We start from the raw sequence: 27,983 nt of genomic DNA, 5'->3' as shown, positions 1-27,983 counted from the left end.
CCACGTCCAAGGCCCTAAAAATTGTACATGAGACGTATGTTAACCCGAAATTAACCAATTAAATCATGGGACCGTTGTTGCTAAGTCGCAATCCCAAGATCAACTTGTTTGAAAGATTTTAACCATTAATTTACATAAACTTGTTTTTGGGAATAGTACCATTTGATATTTTTCATTTTTTTTTTTTTTTATTAAGAGATAACAGAAACTTGCATTAATAAGAAAGAGGGAATACAGGGAGGAAATCAACCTCCTAAGATAGCGGATCAATTACCTCCATACAAAAGCAAATTACAATCCTTTAAAAGCATCACATTGGAAGCCCATTCGAGGATATAATACTGGACTCTTTTCATTATGGATCCCATCGAATTAGACTCCCCTTTAAAACATCTCCCATTCCTTTCTTCCCACACCGACCACCAAACTGCCATAAGGGACATTCTCCAAACCATTGATCTTTGCTTTCCAAGGGTAACACCATGCCAAGCTTTGAGCAACCGTCCCATTGAATTAGAGAGGACCCAGGACACATCGAACCAGGAGAAAATAGTTGACCAGATCTGTTTGATGAAAGGGCGGTGAATGAATAGATGATCCACCGATTCTAGATCCGCCATATAGCAAAGGCAAATATTTGTGATAATCATTCCTTTTTTTCTCAAGTTATCAACTGTCAAAACTTTCCTCTTACCGACCAACCAAGCAAAGACTGCAATCTTTGGAGGAAGCTTACATTTCCACACTTTATCTGTCATTATCTCTTCTGAAACATCGGGATTCCTAGAGATGGAATTGTAGAGGGATTTAACCGAGAAGGTGCCCGATTTGTCTAACCTCCACACCGGCTATCGGTTCCTATCTGATCCAGTTTACCGCTGCTAATACAATTGAGGAGAGCCACAAACTCTTCGATCTCCTAGTCATGAAGATTTCTTCTTATGGAGAGGTTCCACACTATGTCGTTCCCATGAGAATAATAACTGTCAGCTACCGAGATAAGCCGATTCGGGACCAGATGATAAATGTTTGGGAAAGCATGTTTTAGGGCTTGGTCTCCCACCCAAATGTCTTCCCAAAAGCGAGTATTGTTACCTTTACCAATGCTAAAGCGAATACCTTTGAGAATCTCCTGCTTCATTTCTAACACTCCTTTTCCATAAAGCCGAAGCTCTATAGGCTGTGCACTCTCTGGTCCACCACCCACCTACTGTTTGGCCATATTTGTTCCTAACCAGCGAATTCCATAGAGTTCCGGGTTCAGTTCCAAGTCTCCATGTCCACTTGGCTAAAAGGGCCCGATTCATACTCTTGAGATTTCTAACACCTGCACCACCTTCTTGAGTTTGATGACATACCACCTTCCAATCAACCAGATGGAATTTCTTCATGTCCTCCTTTCTATACCATAGAAAGTCTCGTCTTAGTCTTTCAACCCTATCCATAATCGCGTTCGGACATTTGAACAATGACATGAAATATAAGGGCAGGTTCGAAAGTACCACTTTTATCATAGAGAGACGACCCCCCAAGGATAGATACTTGCATTTCCATCTAGCAAGGTAGTCCTCAAATTTGTCTATTACTTTATCCCATAAGAACTTTAGAGGCTTTCCCACCCATAAAGGTAGACCAACAAAAGTGGTCGGAAGACTTCCCATCGGACAATTGAAAAAGTAGGCATAAAGACCTGTCTCTGCTTCATCCATATTAACACCAAACATCTTCGACTTTGAGAGGTTAACTCTGAGACCCGATACTGCCTCGAAGCATCGGATTATCGTGCACAAATTGCTGATTTTTTCCGGACTGGCATCACAAAATAGTAATGTATCGTCTGAAAACTGGATGTGAGATATGGGGGAGTCCATTCCTTTGATTAAGCATCCACTTATGATTCCTACCTCTTGCCCTCTTTTCAAGATTCTGGGGAGGGTCTCCCCCACTATTAGGAAGAGAAAATGAGATAGAGGATCCCCTTGGCGCAACCCCCTGGAACTACCAAAAAACCCTTTGGGAGAGCCATTGAGAAGAATCGAAAATAGAGCAAACCCAACACATTCCTTGATCCAGCTTCGCCACTTAGCCCCAAAACCCATCCTTTGCAGCATGTATTGAACAAAGTCCCGGTCGACATGACTATAGGCCTTCTCAATATCTAGTTTGCATAGCAGACTTTTAGAGCCAAATTTATGACTCGAATCAAGGCATCCGTAAGCAATCAACGCGCTATCAATTATCTGTCTTCCCAAAGCACTTTGATTCTCTGATATGATCTTTCCCATCACCCCTTTCAACCTTGACGCTAAAACTTTGCCAGAATCTTGTACAGCCCGCCCAAAAGGCTGATCGGTCTAAAATCTTTCAAGGATTATGCGCCCGGAATTTTTGGAATAAGAGCTAGGAAGGATGCTCCTAGCTCCTTGGATAACCGACCCCCTTCATGAAATACTGAGATGAACGCCATTACATCTCCCTGCTTCCCAAAAAGTCCGGAAAAATAATATCGAGAATCCATCTGGACCTAAAGCTTTGTCTCCTTCCAATGCTTTCACTGCCTCCTTTACTTCATCAATCGTAAACTGGGATTCAAGAAGATTTGTTTCTTCCACTGAGATCTGATCCAACTGAAGATGGTCTAGCTTCGGTTTGTGCCATCCTTCATTGTGAAGGAGATTGTTGAAGTATCCAATAACCTCTTCAGTAATAGCTTGTTGATCCTCTGTTCGAACACCATTGATCACTAAGCTGCTGATCCTGTTTACCCTTGCATGCGCACTGGCTATATAATGGAAAAATTATGTATTTTTATCTCCTTCTGATATCCATTTACTTCACGATTTCTACTTCCAAGAGATTTCATCTTCAAACACCCTGGTCCTGGATGAGTAATTTTGGATTAATTGTGCTCTTTTGTTCTTCAGCGTCCAATAAATGTCCACCTATCCATTAGTGGGATAAGTGCCAATAGATAGAATGAATTTGAGGCTGCTTTGGGGCATCGAGTAGTCCACCAAATCGGCCCCAATCAACAGCACTATTCACCTAGCTATTATTTTAGCTTGATGGTAAAAACACATTTCTGCATGAGGGTCCAACAAAAGAGATTAATGGAGGAGCAGCCACCTAAGTTTGTATCTCAGGGAGAGTCAACTAAGACGTGTAAGTTGAAGAGGGTAATCTAGTTGAAACCATCTCCTCATGCATGGTTTGACAAGATTAGGAAAGTAGTGTCGGCATATGGCTTGTAGCAAAGTCAAGTTGAACATTCTATTTCCATGCAAAAACACATGCCTAAGCTGACAGTGTTTTTCTTTTTACAAAAATAACAACAATTTATTAGAAAGCTCGCAAATAGCAAGGAAAGAATACAACCCAAACAAAATCAAACTAGGCAAAAAGATTAGCAACCAAGGATGCTTTTACATAAACAGCTCAACTTAAAACAAACAACTTAACTTCCCAATGGACTCTTCTACATCCACCCTCTCATTCCGTAAACAACACTTGTTCTTGACACCCCTAATAAACAGGGTGTCCTGTATCGGTTACGATACGGGCGTATCGGCCGTTACGTATCAGTAACAGCCATGTCCGTTACGCGATACGGGGCCGTAAGGGGCACCCAACCAATTTTGTAGCCGTAACGGCCGTTAACGGCCATTACTGCCCACTAACGGTCAGGGCGTAACGGTCAAAAAATAGTAACTTTTCTTTTGGCTTTTTAAGGTTCACTTTTTTTGAAACTTCTTTCTTCCAAACCCTTCCTAAATCATTCTATTGCTATTTTCAACCAATCTTAGCTTGATATTTCAGATAAAAACAACTTATATAAAAGATTTTCTTGATTCGAAGCTCCGTGGGCCATTTTTCAGAAATTCCTCAAAAATGGGTATTTATACTTTTTATTGAATGTTTTACTGTTTTAATGGTAGAATATGATGTGTTAATCATGATAGAAGATATTAATGCCCATTTTACAGATTGCTGATGTCATTTTATATTTTTTTTATAATTTTTTTCTATTTACGCACTATTTTTTGGCCTTTTTTTAAAAATTCGAAAAATCAATTTTTATTGAATGTTTTGTTGTTTTAATGGTAAAAAATGATATGTTAATCATAGTAGAACATGTTAATGTGCATTTTATAGATTGTTGGTGCCATTTTATATTTTTTATAATTTTTTTCTATTTACGCACTATTTTCGGCCCTTTTTTAAAAAATTCGAAAAATTAATTTTTATAGAATGTTTTGTTGTTTTAATGATAGAATATGATGTGTTAATCATAGTAGAACATGTGAATATGCATTTTACAAGTTGCTGATGTCATTTTATATTTTTTTATAATTTTTTTCTATTTACGCACTATTTTCGGCCGTTTTTTTTTTTAATTCGAAAAATCAATTTTTATTGAATGTTTTGTTGTTTTAATGGTAGAATATGATGTGTTAATCATATTAAAACATGTTAATGTGCATTTTACAGATTGTTGTTTTCATTTTATATTTTTTTATAATTTTTTTCTATTTACGCACTATTTTTAGCCTTTTTTTTAATTCAAAAAATTATTTTTTATTAAATGTTTTGCTGTTTTAATGGTAGAATATGATGTGTTAATCATAGTAGAATGACAGGTCACAAACACGAATCACAGTCATAGCCACAGGTATGTTCTAGAAATTCTTCAAAAATAATTGCAAACACCTACACATGTAAGATATTTTCATATTACATTCATTCTAATATATCTATCATTTATAGTAAATAGTTAGAAAATTAAATATATGAATTTTGTAGTCAAGTTCAGGTTATCTGGTTCATAAAATCATCAGACAGTCCGATACAACTTCTCACCAAAGAGTGGACCGTTACACCACCATAAACATGTTCCAATTTATAAATGAATGCATATTTGGAATGCTTAGAATATTCTGTATTTAATCCATATTTTTCATATTTTTTTGGCAAAAAAAAAAATGCACTGTTACGGGGCGTTACGCCCCCGTATCGCCGTTACGCACCCGTATCCGTATCAGTATCGGAGGGCACCGTTACGCCAACCGATACCGATACCTTGCTAATAAACCAAAGCACGGCCATTATTATCAGCCTCCACTTAGGTTTTCCAACTTTTCCAACTTCACCCCCATGCCACGCCCAGAAAATCTTCCACTGTATTCGGCATAACCCAGTTGGTATGAAGCACACACAAAAAAAGATCCCAAACTTTCCTAGCAAGCGAGCAATGAAGAAAGAGGTGATCAATGGACTTCGCATCATCCATACACATTAGACAGATATTGGAAAGAACCATGTTCTAACCCACAAGCCAAACAAAAGCCGCCACCGGGGGGGATGGGGGGGATCTCTTCAAGATGTGAGGGGATAATATCTTTAAGATGATCTAATGATTGAGAAAACTCTTATTATCTCCTCATCTATTGTATTCCTACAACAAGGAGGATTCCAAACTACATGGCCACTGCAAATAAAATAGCAATCGGCCACCGAGATGAAGCGATCAAGAGCGAGACAAGCTACTCTAGGGAAAAGATCTTGAAGCACACTACTACCACACTAAACATCCACCCAAAACCAGATGCAAGTCCTGTTCCAAGCGAGAATGCAATACCGCTACGAACCAAATGTTCCATCATCGCAACCGCCCTCAACATGCTTGAAACTCTATAAAGAGAAAACCTCTTCACGAACCACTCGCCCCCTTGTACGCCATACTAACTAGATATCACCTCCCTCCACAATCTCCCAGGTTAGGAGCAAAATCTCCAAATCCACTTCCTAAGAAGGGGGAGATTCATGTCCCCAAACTTCTAAGACTGGCTTCCCCCCTGCCTTTATCGGCTTATAAACCTCTTCCCATTTAAGAAGGTGAAACTTCCTATCATCCTTGGAGACTTTCCAAAAGAAATCTCTTCTCAGCTTCTCAAGCCTATCCAATACCACCTTGGACACTTAAAGAGAGACATAAAATATACAGGCATATTGGAGGATGCCACCTTAATAAGAGTTAAGCAACCTCCCAAGGATAGATACCTACATTTCCAACTTACTAATTTCCTCTCGATCCTTTCGATCGCCCTATCCCAAAGATGTTTGATCGGCTTCCCAATACGAAGAGGTAACCCGTGCAGGACAACTAGAACTCTAAGGAATGCCTCTGCACCATGCATCTTCCAAGTAACTTCTCCGAAGGAATAGATTAAAGATGTCATTGAATGGGTTGTCTTCATGCTAGGGAAAATATTGCAACTGCAACAATTTCATAATAGCCCTTGTAGATACTACGTTTTCATGACTACTCCCATTGATTATGAATAAATTTTCCATCCAGAACTACTTTTTTTTAAAATACTTCACCCACAATTTCATAATCACGCTCTTAAATACAAAGTTTTCATGACGACTCCCATCGATTATCATAGGAACAATGTTTCCATCCACCCTACAGAATTCCGCCCATTCAGCCGAAGCGGTTATCGAGATAGCCAAGTTATTGGTTTCTGATTGGAAAGCTCTCTTAAGCAATAGTTGTTAGTGGGTTGTGACCCTTTGGGTGGTTTTTGTATTCTTTTCCTGTTTCTTGCAGCTCTTTAATAAAACTTTCATCAATCTTCATTTTAAAAAAAAAAAAATATATCATAAGACTCAACTGTTCCCCCATCTGCTGAATCTATTTCTCATCTTCTCGATTTTCATTGACCATCTTAGGACTACAAGTAGTCCTAGGGTCAGCACATTTTTGGTACCAAAAGGATCTGTAGAAATGGACAGGTTTAGGGACAGTTTAAGCCGTGATTGAAGATAAGGGACATGTTAAAACAGTACATGTTCAGCTTGTTCACAGGCTTCAGGAGAGTTTTAAGGGACCATTCTAATGCCCTATGGAGAAAGGCCTACAGGCCATGATAGAGACTGAACATGTACGGCTTGATGGCTTCATCTGTGAGGTTTGGCAGGATCAATGGGTTGTTGATTATGGGTTAGATTGTATATGGTGGGGCTAGGATTTTTATTTTTTATTTTTTATTTTTTTTGGAGAGGTAACAGCCAATTTATTAGAAAGGCTCAAACAAAAACTGAAACAAACCAACAAACAAGATAGCCAGCCTAAGCAGACCGAACAAAGATAGCCCAATCCCCCACAAAAGCTACAACCCTCGAAATCACCTCCGCGTGCTCCAAACTAGAGTTGTACACGAACTGAGTTAGCTCAGTTAAATCTCTCAACTCGACTCGGAAAAGCTCGACTCGACTCGGCTCGAAACTAGGTTTAAGCCGAGTTGAGCTGATTTTTTTAGCTCGAAAAAATTTCGAGCCAAGTCCGAGCTAAACCAATAATATATATTATATATTATATATATTAAAAACCCTAAAACCTAAACTCAAACTCAGCTCGTAGGCTCGAACCCAAACTCGGCTCGAAAGATTGAGCTCAAGCTCGGCTCGAGTTGGCCCAAACTGCTGACCGAGCCGAGCAGAGCTGCCCAGTCAGGCTCGAGGACCAAGCCGAGCCGAGTTTGAGCTGGGGTAGGCTGCAGGCCGAGCCGAGCCGAGCCGATCTGGGCCAAGCTCGACTCGGTTCAACTCGTGTACAGCTTTGCTCCAAACTACAATTCCGTTGGGGCAAGGACTGTTGCATGGTAGAGATTCGAAATTTTGGATTGCCTTAGGTTGGGGACTGTGTACGCATCTCAGGTTGACATATTGGATAGAATCTGTACTGAGATGCAGTTCTAGGCTTGGAGTTGGTAAACAAAGATTTGGGGGTGCTTGTAGGTCACGGATGGGGATTCATAGGGATCTAAGGGAAAGATCAGGGCTACTACAAAAGGCTAGATTGCATGCTTGAATCAGGACTCTTATAGGGCCATTTCTGGGCTAATGCTGGGAAAAGCTATAGGCTGAATTTTGGTTTTTCATGGGATAATGGTAGGGCTGATTTTAGGGTTTCAAGCAAGGTACTTTAAAATGGTTATGTAATGGCCGTTATGTAATGCCAACAGTGGGAACCGTTATGCATTACAGAAAAAAAGGCCCGTAACAGCCCATTACGGGGCTGGTAAAGGTTTTTTTTTTTTTTTTTTTTTTTGGAGCAAAGTGATGCGGGTATTTTTTCCAAAAAAAAAAAAAAACGTAATGGTAACGGCAGTGGCTGTTACAGCCACCATTACTGTCATTGAATACCTTGGTTTCAAGACTGGAATCTACACACAAACTGGCAGAAAGCTGATCCCAGCATAAAACTGCAAAAAACTACGAGAAAAGAAAAAACTGTGGTAGTTGCAGATAATCTTCAGAAAACAGCAAAAAATTAAGAAATCACACGTGCACAGCAGAGTTGCAGGAATTTATCAGAAAAATCACATTCCAGATCTGCACTGATGTGTTGCAGGAAGTTCAAAACCTGATGCAACAAATAAGAAAACAGGGTTCCCGCTGGGGTAGAGAAAACAAAACAAAGGGATAGACGGAAAATAGCCCAGGCATGCTGATCTGGGATTTTCAATAGATCTGGAACACAAACATGAACCTGTAAATCCTCCAATATGCAGCAGGAACAGGATCCCAGTATGTTTGCATAAGCTCTGGGTTTAAAGCTTCAGGAAAATTGCACTCTGCTTAAGCATAAGAGAATAGAAAGACTGATACATGGATCAAAACTTACTATGATACCAAAACTGACCAAGTGAGACTGCAGGAGTTTGATCGAAAACTCTACGTACCAGACTTTCAACAAAAGTTCTCCAAAAACTATAGTTAAGGAAAGAAGAATAGAGGAAGAAAAAAGAGGGGAAAAAAAAAAAGTCATTGTTGTTAAAATCCTACGATTTACGATTTAAGATTTGAGTCGAATCTTAGGTGTGTTTGGTTTACCAATTACAATGGTAATCGGCTGCAAATAAGTCATCATTACTTACTTTCATAATTCCGGCAGCAACCCCAATAAAGACATTGACAGCTATTGTGTTTGGCAGTTTCCAACTCTAGAAGGGAGGCAGAAAAACAGATCTTGCGAAAAAAAACTGTAGGGCCCACCGTGATGTATGTCTTATCCATGCCGTTCATCCGTTCTGCCAACTCATTTTAGGGCATGAACCTAAGAATGAGACAAATCTGAAGCTCAAGTGAACCACACCACAGGAAACAGTGGGAATTGAACGCCTACCGCTGAAAACTTCTTGGGGGCCACAGAAATTTTGAATCAAGCCGATATTTGTGTTTTCCCTTTATTCATGCCTGCATGACCTTCCGAACAAGTTGGATGACAAATAATGGGGTGTTTGGTTTTTCAGCAAACACTGCTAAAGAGTGGTAAAACCATAATAATAACCTGTGGCATGTGTTTGGAAGAGAGGGAAATTTGTGCCTCGAAAACCAGGAGATTAAGCAGGGAAATCGGATGGGGCACCAACTGGTTCAAATCCATGGACCCACCATGGTGCATGTGTCTTATCCACGCCGTCCATCAGATCTGCCAGCTCATTTTAGGGCATGAACCCAAAAATGAGGCAGATCCTAAGCTCAAGTGGACCACACCATAGTAAACGGTGGTCCAATTGACCTGGCCCGTTGAAAGCTGAAACCTCCCAAGGTCTTACGATCATGTTTAGGGCCTGTTTGTTTTTCAATTTACATGGTAAATGGGACGTAAATGGCTAATTATTACTTCTTACACCCGTTTGAAAAAAAAAATTTACTATATTTTTGCCTCAAAAATTGTGGCGTAAAAACATTGAAACCCAACTAAAATTGTGGTTGTAAAACTTGTGAGGCCCACCATTACGCATGTGTCTAATCCATGCCGTCCATTTGTTGTACGTGCTAAATTTGGGGCACGAGCCATAAAATGAGGCAAATACAAAGCTCAAGTGGACTGCACCACAAGAAACAAGGGGAATTTAATGCCCATCATTGAAAGTTAAGAGTGTATGGCCCATAGGGATTTGTACTTGTCATTAGAGTTGTACACGAGCAGCAAAAGCTCGGTAACTCGCTTGACTCGGCTCGAAAAAGCTCGACTCGACTCGAGCCGAGTTCGAGCTGATTTTTGGAGCTCGAAACAAGTTCGAGCTTGCCCCTGCTCGACTCAAATACTGCTCGAACTCAGCTCGACTCAGTACAGGGTATATATGCCCTCTAAAAATTAAAACCCTAGCTCGAGAGCACTAAATTTCCTCCATTATGGAACTACCATATGTGAGTCCAAAACTATATTGGTCATTTCTGCTCCATGCCACGCTCTTCTTGTGTCTGATCCTATGGTCCAGATCTGCCACCGTCTCTAGCAACGAAACCGATTGACTTGCTCTGCTCGCCTTCAAGGACCGAATAACGAAAGATCCTCTCAACGCCATTAGCTCGTGGAACGATCCTCTCCCATCCAATCTGACCTATTGCTCAAACCTCCAAGTCATCGATTTTTCTTTCAATGAGATCATAGGTGAGATTCCCATCGAGCTCAGCTCTTTATCAAAGCTCCGTTGGTTATTTCTCTATGTCAACCAACTCATCGGAAGAATCCCACCTTCCCTGGGAAACCTTTCATCTCTCACTCAACTTTCATTATCAAGAAATAACTTATAAGGAAGCATCCCAGGCGATTTAGGCCGCATTCCAAAGTTAGGATTCCTCCAGATATCTCAAAACAATCTGTCCAGCACAATCCCTTCTGCTGCTCAAAATCGGCTCGAAATTGGCTCGAACTCGGCCGAGCCGAGCACAAGCTGCTGCTCTAAGCTCGAAGCCCGAGCCGAGCCGAGTACGAGCTGGGCCTCGAGCAAACCGAGTTGAGCACGAGCTGGGCAAAGCTCAGCTCGACTCGACTCGTGTACACCTCTACTTGTCATCCAACCTGTTCATAACATCACATGGAAATGGATGATGGGAAAACACAAATATCAGCTTGATCCAAAACTTTTGTGGCCCCAAAAAAGAAATGAATGGTAAGCGTTCAATTCCCACTATTTTGTTGTTGTTTGGTCCACTTGAGCTTTGAATCTACCTCATTTTTGGGCTCATGCCCTAAAATGAGTGGGAAAAATGGAAGGCATGGATCAAACAAATACATAACAGTGGGCCGCACAAATTCCGGATGAAAAAAGTTTCATTTCTTCCACTCAAACATAGAAGCTTTCCAAACACACTTCCTGTCACCAACATGCCAACATCAAAAGGTTGTTGTCAACTGGTAAATATGTAGGTAAATAATAATTACCTATTTGCACTCTATTTACTTGTTAAATTGAAAAACAAGCAAACCCTAAAGAAAATCGAACAGAGGTATCAACATGCAAAGCTGATTTAACATATACGACTCAATTAGTGACATCAGCTTCGACGGAATGAATGACCTCCGCAACATAAATATCCTTGTTTTGAAAACACCGACTATTGTGGGCCCTCCAAATATGCCAAAAAATGCCCAATGCTACAAGACGCCAAACAGCTTTTCTATCTTTGCTCATTGCACCTCCATGCAAAGCCCATAAGAGTTGATCAACTGACTCAGGCATCACCCAGGACATGGAAAAGGTTGAGGAAATGCTCCCAAACTTTAAAGGCATAATGGCAATGAATAAATAGATGATCTATTGATTTCACATCCCTCATGCACATCCAGCAAATATTAGGAAGAACAAGGGATCTCCTTTGCAGTTTGTCCATAGTTAAAAGTTAAAACTCTTTTCCTTCCCATGAGCCAAACAAATGCCGCAATTGTGGGAGGAGCTCCATAGCGCCACTGAAGGAAGGAGGAAGACAGTGACAAGTTGCAAATCAAACTATAGAACAAACGCATTGAGGACCCGGAGCTATGAATTTTCCAAACCATCAAATCATCGTCTTGGTATGAGGGAGCATACGACTTCAGAAGATTTAACAAACCGAGGAGCTCATCGAATTCGATGTCTGATAAATTCCATCGGCAAGGGGGAGACCAAACACTTGTCCCTCCTATAGAGTAGGAGTGATCCACTGTAACGAGACGGTCCGAAGCAAGAGAAGCCAATCTCAGAAAGAGGTCCTATAGCAGCCTACCCCCACACCAAATGTCTATTGAAAACCGAATACAGTTCCATTTTCCAAGGTGTAAGTGCTTATATGTTTAGCACATATAAGGTTGTCAAATTTCGTAAGACAAATATACACAGTGATACCGTTAGATTGCAACTACACTACATCTCGTGAAGATCAACCCAAGATCGGCTTAGCATCTCAAGATCGGCTTATCGTCTTAAGACGTCGCTCGGTTTCAAGTTTATCAAGACTAGAAGATCTCTGTATTAGCCAACCAACAGATGATATGACCCTAGAAAGGCCTTAGCTTAGGTGCTTTCAAAAATTGTTCAAATTGGGTTAACTTTAGTGTAATTTCACTGAAGTTCAGCTAACCTAACTTCATGTTTGGGCAAATTTCCATATTCGAATATTTGAAAATTCGGCCAGCCTAACTTTAGGTTTGGCTAGCCTAACTTGGAGTTCGGCCTACCCGAGAGACGTTCGGGTCAAATTCCAGCAAAGGATTCTCAGATTTTTGAGAAAATTTGGCCAGTTGAATTTTTCCTTAGGCCAACCGAATTTTGGATAAATCTTATCCCGCGCAATCCGATAGTCGTTAGAATGGAATCGTTGAAATCCAGGCAGCCGAACCTAATCTTAGGCTAGTCGAATTTCCAAATCATTTGGCTATAAATAGAGGCCTTCTCTCATTCTAAACTACAACGAAAATTTACTCAAAATCTTCTGCAAATAAGAGAGAAGCACGGATCCTTGGCAAGCTATTTGTGCGGTATTTATAAATTTATTTTAAGCCTATTTAATTCCCTTTCTCAAGCAGATCTCAAATACATTTTTAGATATTAGTCTATACTCCACTTGAGAATCAAGAGAATTGAATCTGTAGCATTAGGATTTTCATTTCCTGAAATACTTTAAATCCCTATACTATTTCTGGTTAAACGGATACTGCCTCCTCTACACTCGAGAAAGAAGATCATTGCAACAAGCTTCGACTGCATCTTTGAATCATCATTTGAAGATAAGTACATTATCAATTACTTTATTTTATTTGGGTTTTTCTAAGATAGCCCGGAAATCTCTATGGGTTGATTTGTGATAGCCCGTGAAAATCACAAAGGAGGTTTTATTGTGGTGAGCCCATGAAAATCACAAGGAAGTGTTTTAGGTTGTTAAGGTGAACTTGTGAAAACCTTGGTATAATGAAAGCCAAAATTACGATAGTAATAATTTTGGGGTGCAGTAGGTCATATTTATTTCATTCTTTATGGTGAATATTGTATTTATTTTATTCTTATCTTGCTAATTTGAAAGATTGATTTCAAAGACGTCGTGAAAAAAGGTTGTCTTGCCTAAAATTTTAGGTGAAGGTTGTCCTACGAATTATTTGGAATCAAGGTTTTAATACTTGGACAATTGAGATTATTTATTCCGCTTTATTTTTGAGAATTTGGCATTGTCTTATTCACCCGACATCGATAGCTCGTCTTTTCATAAGGGAAAAGGAGATTCATCAGTGAAACGATGATTCGGTAGACATAATCGCTTTACAGACGTTTGAGGCATGATAAAGAGATGTTTTTGTGCTCCATCCGTCCTTTTGAACACCATATTTGGAAACGAGGATCTCCCTCCATAACTTGCCTGCTTCGGTTCCAAATCGCCAGTGCCATTTCCCAAGGAAAGCGGTATTCATATGGTGTAATTGTTTCATACCAACACCACCTTCGCTAATTGGTTTGCAGATTTCATCCCATTTGAGTAAATAAAATTTTCCTCTTTCCTCATTCCCTTTCCATAAGAAGTCTCTTCTCATTTTGTCAAGCTTATCTATCACTGCCTTTGGACATTCGAAGAGGGATAAAAAATATACCAGCATGTTGGAGAAAGTTATTTTAATAACAGTCAGCCTGCCTCCTAAGGAAAGATAGTTATGTCTCCAGCTGGATACGATTCTCTCAATTCTTGCAATAACCCTGTCCCAGAGATGCTTTACCAGTTTACCAATACAAGGGGGTAAACCAAGATAAACTGACGAGAAGGATCCTCCTCTCTTGCACCCAAATACCTTTGACAAAAGAGTAAGATCGTCTTGGTTGATATGGATTCCCAACATTTCGCTTTTGGAGGCATTAACATTAAGACCGACCACTTCGAAGCACATTATGATCTTCCTGAGGTTGTCGACCATCATCATATTTGTATCGGAAAAGAGGATTGTGTCGTCCACGTATTGGAGATGAATAATTTGTGCCCCTGCCTCGGCTACTTTAAAACCACTAATTAAGTTGTTTTCCTCCACCTTATGGAGCATCTTGCTGAAAGCTTCACCAACAACCACGAAGAGATAAGAAGAGAGAGGGTCGCCCTATCAAATTCCACAAGAAGCCCGAGAAAAACCGAAAGGCGGCCCATTTATGAGGATAGAAAAAAGGAGACTAAATGCAATCTTGAATCCAACCTCTCCACTTGTGGTTCCATCCCAGCCTTTGAAACATAGTCTAAAAATCCCAGTCGACGTGATCATAGGCCTTTTCAATGACGAGCTTGCACACCAATCTGCTCTTTCCTTCTCTATGCCTGAGGTCGATACACTCGTGTACTATTAATGGGGTATCTACAATCTGCCTATCTGCTATAAAAGCGCTTTGATTTTCTGATATAACTTTTGGAAGAACTACTCCGAATCTTGTGCCGAGGACTTTCGCAAGGATTTTGTACAGGCTTCCGATGAGGCTAATGGGTCTGAAATCTTTCAATTTATCTGCTCCTTCTATCTTAGGGATAAGGGCTATGTATATGGCTCCAAGATCTTTAAAGGGGCAGCTCCTGTCAAAGAATTCATACATAAAGTCCTTTCTAAGAAGCGGCCAAAACTTCTGAAAAAATAGCATTAGGAAACCATCGTGTCTAGGGGCCTTGTCTGTGGAGAATCCTTTTTTAGCATTGGAGAACCACAGACACCGTAAAAGAGTCGGAGAAGCTTTCCACCAATTTCCAGACTTCTGTCTTCCAAGTGATGACAATTCTCCCCGCAAAGCCACCCAATCAGAGTTGGGAAATCCCCAAATGGATTTCAACATACCTTTATCAAACAACTGCAGCTTAGCGCTATTATATCAGCCTTTGATTTCCTACAAATCTTCATGACCTAAGCTCTTTTCGAGCTACAACCCAACCCCCTAACATTCCAAGAGATAATTAACATTAGTCACCAACTCTACCCGTTCTAGCCCTCTTGCTTCCACCAAATTTACTGGAAGCATCACAATTAATCTAACATTCCAAGCTTGGTAACTCTCTCCAACCCTGTAGAGGTCTTTTCACTTTCGACAATTGTTCTTCATGAATTCTTTGAGCTCCTTTCCCTTTGACGAAATGAATGAAATCGAATGTCTTCATTACTGACTCCAAACAACATACCTACCATACTCCCACCCTCTGAAGGATATCCTTTAACCAATTGATCTGCACCTAAGATGGTTGATCAAGGCTCAATAACATCAACTTGGCCTATCAGGACCTCAAAGATGGTCGTGTTCCTTTCCAGTCCTTTCGTTGCGCACAACAGAGTTAAGATCAAGGCTTCTTCAAGCAGGGATTTCTCGGGAATAACAGCTTTGTCGATCAGCGGCGCTTCTTCTCCTAGCATGCCATCGTCATCAGATTCCTCTTCAGAGTTTGAGTTCTCGTCCTAGTAGTCGTCCATTTTTGTGCGTCGTTGATGTCACTAGACTCTGGTGAATGAGCTTTTTTAAGATCGGGGATTGCTTCACAGCAATAGAGGGACCTCTTAACTTCAGGAGGTTTTGGACTTGAAGGAGAGTTATCGAAATGAGGATTCTTTAACAAGATAAAGGGGGCAAAAGGGTTACCCATGTGGAAATTAGGTGCTCATATCACGACTTTCTCATTCGGCACAAGAGACCAATGCGAGCTCGAGATTCAATTCATCGCCACACGTCAGTGTTTCGTTTTAGTCCCGAATATACATGTCGCAAGGAGACACCGCTTCTCTAATATTTTGAGTAGGTTCAGTTAGTGATGTAGGCTCAGCATAGGTTTGAGGTTTGGACCAAGCCTTAAAGTCAATAAGAACATGCCGCAGTTCCCAAATCAGATTCTGAAGCTCACTTGATGCACCATCTAAGTCTGAGGCATCCTGATTCGAGACCAAAGCAGGAGTTAAAAGGTAGTTTGGGCTAAAGCATGTGGTTGATGGTGCACCCGTAAGACACCCGCCGGCATTCGGCGTTATCTCAATTGTTTGGCTCCCACCTACTCCAACTGCACCAATGTGATGTCTACACGTGTCCAATGGACTATTCTGCGGGATGTTGGAGGATGAAATTGGTGCGCCTTCGCCCTCTTTCTTGTTAAAGGTAGGTTTCGCTGATAGCATACAGTCTTTACGTTTTTCTCCAAACTTCTCCCCGCCATTTCTGATTTCCGCGATCTCTCTCTCTCTCTCTCTCTCTCTCTCTCTCTCTCTCTCTCTCTCTCTCTCTCTGCATTTTCAAAGACAATTCTTCATCCTCGACCACTACCTTGATAAATTCGAGATTGGCAACCTTCTTTTCTATACACAGTCTAGCCACCCCGATCTCGTCTCCGTTCTTCGTTACCGGGTCAATAGCCACCAGCTCTCCCAGACCTGATCCTATTGCCAAGAAGATGTCTTGGAACCATAGCTCCATCGAGATTCCCAAAACTAAGAACCAGATAGTCTCCCTCCCGAAATGGGTATTTTCCAACCATCATTTGAATGAGATAAATGGCCCATCTCGGAATGTCGTACCCGCCCTTAGGGTTTTATTTATCCCTTCTTTTCTCCTGAAATGGATCCACACCATATTAACAACAGTGGGTTTGAGAGGGAAGTTAGTTTCTGGAACTCCGATATTGTAAAGTTGGTCCCTAATCTGCGAGATAGTCGTTTTGGTTTTAGTTTCTGCCAGCATCGACCACTGCAACAATACTAGAGATTTCTTGACCACTTCCAACCTTACATGTATCATCGGTCCGCTGCCAAAGACCTCCGACCAGATCCATTTCATCTCAGGTGTTGCTTTATCGATGGGACTAATGACATCTTGATTCCCTATCTAATCTTAAGCTTGAACCCCGTCCTCTTGGTCATTGTTCTTACCCTGCAGTTTGCCCACCACCATATCTTTAAACGAGATACTGCTTCCACCTTGGAATATGGCTTTGTGAGTGGAAGGATGCTTGTTTAGCTGATTGCCCATTTCGTTTTTTCTACCAGTTGGATATTTGCGGCTTTTCTTCAATTCCCCTTCTTTGTTCTTCACTTTCGGGCAAAAATGGACCCTTTAGACTTGAAGTTTCATTCCCCCAAATCTTTCCTCGTTTAGCAACACAATTGCCCTTTCTACCTCGTCGTTGGTGCTCATACGTACAAATGCAAAGCCCCAAGAACGAATAGTAACCTTATCTCGAGGTATGTTGATGTCCATTACAATTCCCGCTTTGCCAAATACCCGAGAGAAGCTGACTGGGAGCCATCCCTCTGGGAATCTGCTGACGTATAGAGTGGGGTATTCCATTAGGCCTTTAATCTTCCGCCTTACTGATTGGAACAATCTCCATCACGCCTATTGCCAATCGGTTGTGTCGTCTCCCTTGCTGCCGATTGCAGACGATGATTGTCCACGATTCCCTAAAGAACTCTCTCCAATTACAGCAACTCCTTTTTCTCTCCATTGTTTCATCCTCTTTCTACTCTCCCTCTAGAGTACGGTATCTTAAAATGCTAAATTTTCAAGTTTTCTTACTTCTTAATTGGTTGAAACACTAATTGATATATAGTATTCAATAACGGTAGCAGTGGCCATAACAGCATGTCCTATGAACGTTACAATGCGGACCATAACAGTCGTTATGGCCTTGTAACAATCAATATATATATATAAGGAAAAAAATGTATCGACCCTATATCGCCTCAATATCAACCCCCCCTTTTTTTTTTTTTGGAAGACACAGGGTGTCCCCACCTCTTTTTTGAAGTGAGACTAATCCCTGTGGATACACGCAATCACCCACAACCACGTGTATCGAGTAAAGCCAAGGAGGAGAATCGAACCCTCACCAATAGGGAGCAAACCCATGATGAAGACCATTCGCCCAAACCTCGTTGGGTGCTGATCTTTTTTTACTCAACTTAACATGGTGAAGACCATTCGCCCAAACCTCCATATCAACCCGTTATGAGCTAATTTTTTCAAATTGGACATTATAACCCTATATCGCATAACGCTCATGTTGTTACCATTACATAACAATTGTTACAATAATGCAACTGCTTTTTAATACCATGTGCATGACTTATCTGGAATTTTTTTAGAGATGGTTACGATCATGTTGACCTATATGTATTGTGGCACTAATGGTTAGAAATCAAAATATATTTTTTCTCCGGTCTACAGAATCATAAGCCGCTTTTCCAATGTGATTCTATGCTCAAGTAAAAAAGAATATAAATTGTCAAAGGATTCTTATAAGTTTTTAAGGAAAATTTCTTGAACGATTAAAAAAAAAAAAAAAAAGGAAATGCGAGAATCCTCTAACACTATCATTATATGGTGGTATTACTTGGTGCATGTTAATGGGAAATGGATGATTGATGAGTTTTCAAATTTAACTTAATTATTTATATATAATTAAAAAATCATAAAAAAAACTTATGATTTACGATAAATTTTGTGATTCAATATGATTCACCCAATGTTTTAAATATCAACGATGTTGGCCAATATATACCAAAATATATCTTGTATCCACCTACGCGGTATGAAACGGACAAGTAGTGCTAATATCTATTGTATACCACATGTTCAATCCGGTGAGCATTTTCAATTCCCGACACTTTTTTTTTGTTGAAATGATGTTAAATCGGTGTCAAATGATTACAAATCCATTGGTTCTTCATGTTTTGCATGAAAAATCGTGGAGTTGGATCTTTGATTTGGATATCCATTGGTTCTTCATGTTCTCCATGTTTCTTTCCAAAATTTTCATTCAATCAGCTGCCAATTGAAACTAATTTTGAAGTATTTACAAGTACTTGATGAAATGATCATCACATACACTCTAATTTCAAAATTTGAGTGTAGGTGGTCCGATTTATGGGAAATTTCGAAATTTCTCTCAAATTGCTTGCAATGTTGCACTCCAAACATGAAATCAAGTATGCATGAGGACTGATCTACTGATTTATTAAGTCCTTGTCAATTTTCAAAAAATAAAAATCATTTACAATTAAAATTTATTACAATATTAATTTTAAAAAAAAAAAAATCCTTCAACCAACTACCAATTGAGACTAATTTCGAAGTATTTAGGAGTGTTTGATGAAATGATCATCACATATGCTCTAAATGTTATGCATTCAATTTGAATATAGTTGCACTAGTTCAGTCAGACAACACATATCTTAGGACCCTATACAAAGGAAGCCTATTATATGCACTTCTTTTTTGAGATGTTAGGATTTAAAAGTGTGTATTAAGGTCTTTTTTAACAATCCTTGAAGTTTCATTGAAAAATTCAACCATTTTCCCAATGTTTCCCCTGGTTTCCCAAAAGGTGTGATAAGTTACCCAATACAAACAATATATCCCATGCGATAACCGATACATACTTGTATACCAAGGATGCAATACGTAACGCGATACCGATATTTCGAACAATGGATTCACCCTTTATTACGATTTGCGATACGAGGATTTTTTACAACATTGATTGTAGGCAACAGATGCAACATCAAAGAAAACCATTATCCTATTCAATCATCATTATAATTGGTTCACCTTTTTTAATGGAATAATTTGTTCAAATATGGGCTAGAGGTCTTTTTTCTAATAGGCCTAAATCTTATACTAAATTTATAGCTAACAATCAGCCTGTATATCCTTTGGTAATTGTCTAAAACTATGCACTTTTCTCAATCCAAATGGATTCATCAAAACCAAGCCACCTCTGTGATCAATCAGGGTCATCCAAATGGGTATACGGATTCCATGCTCCAATCCGATCATTAATTTTGTCCAGTGGATCATCAAACCACGGATCTGATCCCATTATCAAACTCCATATAAATTAGACAAATGATGTGGTCCAGATCCTTGATTTGGGCGGTTGGATTGTCCAAATCTTAAATCTGAATGGTTGGAACTGCTAGATATTCAGTCATGACCCTTTTAAGAGCCCAATTTCGGCCTAATGTGTAATTTCATGACCCGATCTCTGATAGTCCAAATGATGGGGATGCCAGGACCCATCTAATGATGATTTGTGCCTAGATGCATCAGATGAGATGCAACAAAAAGTACTTTCTGTCAATTAGGCACAAGAAGTCTATCAGAAGTTCCATCACTTCCTGACTGTTGAAGTTTATGTGGAAGAGTTCTACCATCTCATGATCCAGAATGACCTCAATGAATCGATAGATCAATTTTTTTCCTTCTTTTCCTTCTTTAACACCATTTTGTGGACATTGAGGATCTATGACCATAGGATATTTCACACTTGGCACTTCCATGATGGGTCCTACTAGATGAACAGCTTGTCAATCAGTCATAGCAAACAGTATTCAAAATAAAATGCTATTGGCCGAAATATCAGGCGATATAATGGATCCCAGATGTGGATCCCAGATGTGTGGTATGATATCAGACATGGTTCCCACATGTGATATGATATCTTCCTGGAATACACTTTATACGAGACATCAGTGATAATATCATCAATATCAGCCGATTATCACAATATCTCTGATATTCTGGATATTTCATGCAATATGAATAATATTTCCAGTCACCATGCCACCCAAGTCCCAGAGTTCAGTTCTTCATCCAATAGGAGGGATTTCTTCTTTTTGTTTCCAGTTGAATAAACTAGAAGACTGTTCAGTTCTTCTGTTCATCATGGAATATTTTCTTCTCTATTTGTGGCAATTAAGGCAGATTGGTGAATCTATAATTGGTAAGTACTTTTTCCCCTCAAGTTCAATCTCATGGCCATCAAGATAATAATAATAATAAATTCAACCCCTCTCTTTGACATTCTGGATATTTTGTGCAATATGAATAATATTTACAGTCACCATGCCACACAAGACCCAGAGCTCAGTTCTTCATCCGATAGGAGGGATATCTTCCTTTTGTTTCCAGTTGAATAAACTAGAAGACTGTTCAGTTCTGCTGTTCATCATGGGATATTTTCTTCTCTATTTGTGGCAATTAAGGTAGATTGGTGAATCAGCAATTGGTAAGTACTTTTTCCCCTCAGTTCAATCTCATGACCATCAAAATAATAATGATAATAAATTCAACCCCTCTCTTTGATATATGACAAGGGCGACAATACAAGTGATTGAGAAAAACAACTATCAGTTAAGCAGTCATCCTATAACTTCTTCAGAATTTTTAATGGGAAAAAAAGGAACCTGTTCCTTTGATATTTCCTTTCAAGACCCCATCTCTTGGGGTGTATAAGGCCATGAGTAACATAGAACTCCACTATCTGATAAAAAGGTTCCCAAAGAAGAGGCAGAGTGTGTTCACTTCTTCCCCATAGAGAGGCCACATAACTTTGCTTGTCTTAATACTGTTTCTATGAATGAGAATGAGATTGTATATGAACTAATAAAAGCAAACAGAAATACAGGGAAATATCCAAGGTGTGTAACAAAGTCGAAAGAGCTACATCAAACAAGAGGGAAAGAGTTCCCAATACAAAGAGATGATCTTCAGATCCCTCTCTTTAACAATGGAGTTGCAATTACATTTACCCTCATCTAAACATGGGCAAACAAGATGTTTGTCCTTGAAGCTAAATCCTATATTTAGTAAAACATAACAGACAATTTCCCCAGCTGGGTAACTCCATGTGAATTTAAAACCATGGTACATTTTTTGTTCTTTTTTAGTTTTTTTGTCGTATTTTTGTTATATTACATGTGATGCCAATACTTAAAACACAGATGGTGAGGCACAAGGGGCGAGCAACAAATTGAAAAATATAGCAAAATTCACTATGTACTATGGTACATAATATTGCATACTATACTATTTTTACCTATATACAGGATATAGTATGCAAAATATTGTAGTAATAATAAAATTAGAATATAGCATACTGCAGGCTGCAGCTGTTATTTATTATAATTTTTATTGGTTAAATTGGTAGTTCCAGTCCGTTAAGCCTTCAGGCTGGCAACACCCAACATGGATTGGAAGAGCCAACAACACAACCAATGGACACACTATCCTGCTGGGCCCAGTCAACCATAAATCACCACCTAACTCCCTGCTCAGGTCACAAGCAGGGGAGCTGGCTTATGCCCGTTATATATTATATAAAAATATTCCAGATTTTGCTTTTGATTTTTATTGTTGATCAACTCAGACACCTTCATACAAAATAAGTCAATATAAGTTCAGATAATTTTTTACTATAGCATTGTAATTTTAACAAGGTCTTCGGGAATGAGAAACCAGTTATTTGAAAGATAGAATTTGAATTCGATTACCATTTCATATCCACCTAGAGAAGTCGGAAAAGCTTTTGTGCAACCTCAATGTTTAAACCACAAATCAGCACGAACATTCTGACATTGAAAAGCTACTTCACTAAACTTTCTGCAGCCTAACCTTTTTTTTTACAAGTAACTCATCCCTAAAACCTTAGCCCCAACAAACCCATTCCCCGAAAGATCTACATCACATATTATTTTCTATTACTACAACAGTCTAGGCTGCTTAAGAAGAAACCAGAATAAAGATAACTGTTGTGGGGTTGTGAAACAAAGTTGACCATCCAGTTTCAAATGTTTTCTCTTAGGAATCTGCAGTAGAGAATGTAGAAAGAGAGAGGTTATCAAATGCATTTCTCAAATCTCATGCAACATTTTTTTTTTTTGAAAGGTTACAAATATCATTAAACCAAAACAAAAACACAACAGAGAAAAGGAAAAAACAACAACGAAAACAAGAACAACAAAAGGCAACGCTAAGATAGTGTACTGATCCTAAGAGTTTATAGCTACATTAAAGTCTTAATAAGAAGAGTACCAGATCTGATCAGTTAAATTAGCTGAAACAAACTTATAATGGAAATAGAATAGGCGATTCAGTAAACAAGCAACTAGAAGGTTCTCTATGAAGTCTGATAGAAAACATACTGATTCGGTACCAATGGTGTTGTTTTCATTTTGGGCTGCACAACATGTCCAATAGCAAATATTCCACCTCCATTTACAGTATCTAAGCAATGAGCGAACATCTTCTTCACTTTTCCAGCTGAAGCTAACTGTGAAAGCATCGATGAATTTGCTTGTCCAAAACCGAGTATTCCGTCAACTGCTTCACTTGACGAACCTAAATCTCCAGATTGTTGAGCACCACACCTACAATCATTGGAAGCATAGAATTAAGAATAAGGTCATAAAGAAGCAGCCTAAAACAACCCCGATAGGATATAAGATGACGGAGAGCTTACTGAGATGGCTCAGCCATGTTGTAAGCAAATCAGAGACGACCTTGGAAGGGGCAGAGATTAAGGTTGGTTGAAGGGCCTGATAGGAGGATGAGGGGAAGACCTAAAGGACTTGGATCTAGGTGGTGAGATGTATGGAGGCTTTCTTAACCTATCAGCATGGTTTTAAATAGCGTCCGATACAACTTGGTATCTTCCAAGTCATATCGATTTCAATCCAAAGCGATGCAACCATACTACATCCCAATGTATACAAGTCAGCATACAATACAGGACCAAGACCAGCCAATACTTGGCAAGTTGCACCAGCTTCAATTCCTTGGTGTTTCGCACTCTGAAACCACTACTTTAAATCCATGCTCATCAGGGCCTTCACAATAGGGATGATTGGAAAAATAGGAATTGTGAAGCCAAACCCAAATAATCAGACAAGGCTATGATGATGACAACAACAATGATGATTTATACATAATACATATAATATTTATTTATGTTCATATAATATAGACACATACATGGTCACATAGATGTCTACAATGTAAAAGAGGAAATTGAACTCACCCAAATACAACAGTTGCATTGGCTGGAGCTGTTTGGAGATTTCCAGTCACAAGGTTATATTCTAATGTATCTTGCACATAGTACCCGGTAGTCGTGCTTCCATCTCCATACAACACGCTATACTGGCATGGTACGTCTGAGGAGCACCCTGGTATTTGGCCATCAAATGCAGAGGTGCAAAAAGGTTGGTCACACGTAACCACAGATCCAGTCGAGGATTCCTTGAGATCATATAGTGTAAGTTTGATCTGAATAGAAGAACAAGTCTATCTTAAAATTTAGAGAATGCAACAATCCTGTCCTTGTTGAACATAAAAAACAGGGAAAGAGATATGAAAGCACTTGAAATCACAAAGGCACAACAACATGAAGATAAGCAATGCGGAAACCATGCAAGTTGGCAAAATAAGAAACACATTTAAAAATAAAAATTTAAAATTTAAAATTTAAATAAATAAATATAAAAAAAAAAGAACTTTCTGGGTGATATCCAAAACTAAAACAAGAACGAAGCGTACACCAAGGTCACTTTTTCTTGGACACCGCCTGCATCCAATACAATTCACCCAAAGAATGTCACTTCCAGTATCGACTTGCACATAATAGCTCTTTGGAGGAGTGCCTACCCCAATTTCTGCAAAGTATAACCTATATTCCATCCAAATAACCACAAAAAAAAAAAAAAAAATCAATTCCCTGGAAACAAGAAATCCTCCTTCCAAAACAAAATCCAAGGAACTAAGTAAAAATAAAAAGATAAAATATATAGAGAGAGAGAGAGAGACATAGAGCAAAGAATAAGAACAGGCTAAGGGCCTGTTTGGATGATTGCCTCCTCCCTTCTTCTTTTCTGCCTGCACGACCAATGCTCGAGGCTCTTTCGAGCTATAATAAATGTTGGGCAGGTGGTGTTTTACCGCCCACCCGCACTCACACGCACGCGGGATCCAAGCCATCCCATTAAGTGCGCCGTTACCTGACTCTACCTCACCGAAGAATCACGCACCACTCATTCTTCAGGTGGGCCTCATTAAGAAGGTAAATCTGAACCGTAGGTCAACTTTCCCAACCTGTCGGCCCAAGCCCAAATGGTTTTCCATACGACTATGAAACAGGCATAAAATCAAATACATAAACCGCCCGACGAATGAATTACCATAACCAAAATGCAAACCATAGAATCACAGCATAATTCACGAAGAAAACAAACATCTAATTACACACCAAAACCAAATTAAAATAAATAAATAAATAAACTATCGCAGAACTTAGAAGATAGAGAGAAAAATAAGAGAAATTTCAAGAGACGAACCCAGCTTCGGAAGGAAGACCGAGGCCGCCCATATGAACGTCGACGGCGCCGAGTATACGGCCACGGCGGCGAACATCATGAGCCTTGAGGTCATAAAGAGACTGCCCGCGCCCACCGAATTTTCGCCGCACCTTAAAAACCCCATTAGCACAGACAAGGCAAGGAAACGAAGAGGAAATAAGCAGCAAGACAGAGAGGGATACAGAGACAATCAAATCTCTCTTCCTTAGATCCATTGCCAAACACCGAATTTGGGATTTCTTTTCTTTTTTCTTTTCCTTTTTTTTTCTTCCTTTTTTTCTTTTGTGGGTGTTTTCTCGCAGGATTTTGGTGTCTGAAGCTATTCGGGGGGCGATGGGTCAATGAAAGGGCAGACGCGAGGGAGAGAGAAAATGACGAAGGTATTTGACAGAAGGAAAGAAGACTTCCTCCACCTTTTCAACGGTACAAACCAAAAAAAAAAAAAAAAACAACGCCTTTTTCCATCCGTCGCGTAATTGACTTATCGTACATCGTAGCAGACTGCGGCCCACTTTCTGATTTTTCAGACAATCGGAACGGTACGTTATTTTGCAATCTATGTTATAAACTGCACCCTAAGAAAATGGCAATGAAATTGTTCTTTTGACCGTCGCTATTCATAGATCGGTTTTGGATTATATTCAAGGGTTGGGATCTTATCTGAAGAGTGGTTATGAAGTATCATTATAATATGGACGGCTCAAATGATCGGATTTGCCAAAATTAAGTAGGTCACAGTAGCTAGCGGTATACGCTGCGGCGGATGCCCGGATCGGATCCACAAAGGTGGGTGGGATCCCCGATTGTTGTGCCCACCTTGATATATTTTCTTTACATCCACACCGTCCAACCATTTTCACACCTCATTTTAGTCCATGAGGCCAAAAATGAAGCAGATCCAAATCTCACTTGAATCATACCACAGTGAACTGCGGTGATTGAATCCCCACCATTAAAACATCTTGGCGGCCACCAAAATGTTTATTTGCCATCCAACCTTTTGATAAGGCCACAAAAACCTACATAAAAATTTTAATGATCAATTAACACTGTTTCCTGTGGTGTGGTCCACCTAAGATTTGAATCTGCTTCATATTTAAGTTCATGCCATAAATTGCGCTTTTCAAAACGCATGGACGGCGTGGATGCAATCTACATAAATAAAGGTGGGCCCCACACTTAGGGATTCACCCACCTCGGTAGATCCGGGGAATACACCGACGCGGCGCCCGGCCAGAACGAAGGTGGTGAGGAAACCAAATGAGGTCTATTTGATACTCTGTTAAGAGTGTGGTGGTTGATACAAAGGCGCAAAGATATTGTATGTATGAACTGGATTAACTTATGATAAACCGTCTAAATTATCGGAACCACTATAGATAGGTCAAAACAAAGAAATCAGATGGTTTGAAGGCTCTAAACCTCTTATCCGATGATTGGATATTTTCACGCTGACCATACTACAAATGTCTAAAAATCTACTATTAATGTGACTTATTCAGTGTAATATTTGTTTTCAGTCAATATAAATTGGGACCCAAAAGTTTAGACGGTTTACTTTTATTTAATTTGATTTTCGATGTACAATTTCTTAGTGACTGTGTACGAACATCACATTCTTCCAGAGTAACAAAGTTTACCTCCGGATCATACCGTTCGGCAAGCATGAAATTTGAGGAGATGGTATTTACACCCAATATTCTTGAAAACGATACAAAAGTGTACTATTTTGTTTCCCAAAATGAAGAATGGTTGGTAGCCGTATGTATCAATTTCCTAGATTTAATCTACGTTCTTGTTGTTTTCTCCCCTGAGGTTTGTTACAGTACGCATACATCCAGACGTATTGGCATCCATTGGGACGGTAGTTGTCCGATATGAGATTATTTTGCAATGATCGGAACCGTTTATAAGGTGGGCCTCTACCATGTATGGAGAATATTTTGAAAATAGAACGCTCAGATTGGAGTATTATACCTTTTGATCATTTATTTATTTTTCTTTGAATATTAACCGTCTCCTGCAGGTGTTTCGCGGGACATTAAAATGGCCTCCAATCTCCATCATTTTTTGGGTATTAACATCCACGATGAATCAGATTATATAAACGGCTCGGATTATTTCGATGAAAATGATACGTAAACAAGATCAATACATCCGGATGTACCGTAGCAAAACGCTTCTCTTATTATCTACCTACTTTTTACGGAAACGGATTGGCAACTCCCCTGACACCAGCCAATGGCAGGTGGTCGGTGCCATGTGGGCCCCACCATGATGTTCGTCCATGCGGTCCATCTATTTTTACAGATCATCCATCTATTTTTACATATCATTTTACAGCATGAGTCCAAAAATAAAAATGGGGTATAGACGTTTTGGATCAAGCTGATATTTGTTTTTTCTCTTCAACTGTGCCTGTATGGCCTAATTAATAAATTGGATGTCTAATAAACACTATCGTGGTCCTTAGGAGGATTTTAATGGTGAATATTCAATTACTATTCCTTTCATGTGGTGTGGTCCACATGAT

General features: G+C 39.5%; 1 protein-coding gene across 3 annotated transcripts in view; it reads right to left on the bottom strand.

Annotated features, from left to right (window-relative positions):
• LOC131239747 (aspartic proteinase 36-like) overlaps positions 1-25,835 on the bottom strand; it is a 60,039-nt gene extending 34,204 nt beyond the window's left edge. For 2 of the 3 annotated variants that reach the window (XM_058237597.1, XM_058237598.1), the window contains exons 1-4: positions 25,430-25,835; positions 24,636-24,765; positions 24,118-24,365; positions 23,243-23,467 (exon numbers count right to left, since the gene is read on the bottom strand). In XM_058237597.1, coding sequence (XP_058093580.1) covers positions 23,243-23,467; positions 24,118-24,365; positions 24,636-24,765; positions 25,430-25,665 — 839 coding nt within the window. In that variant the 5' untranslated portion in view covers positions 25,666-25,835. Of the gene's footprint in view, positions 1-23,242; positions 23,468-24,117; positions 24,366-24,635; positions 24,766-24,902; positions 25,188-25,429 lie in introns of all 3 variants that reach the window. The other variant, XM_058237599.1, reaches the window with a different exon arrangement.
• Between the last annotated feature and the right edge of the window lie 2,148 nt (positions 25,836-27,983).

This window comes from Magnolia sinica, chromosome 3 (assembly GCF_029962835.1).
Source record: "Magnolia sinica isolate HGM2019 chromosome 3, MsV1, whole genome shotgun sequence".
NCBI classification, from domain to species: domain Eukaryota; kingdom Viridiplantae; phylum Streptophyta; class Magnoliopsida; order Magnoliales; family Magnoliaceae; genus Magnolia; species Magnolia sinica.
This window is presented reverse-complemented; position numbering and strand designations above follow the sequence as displayed.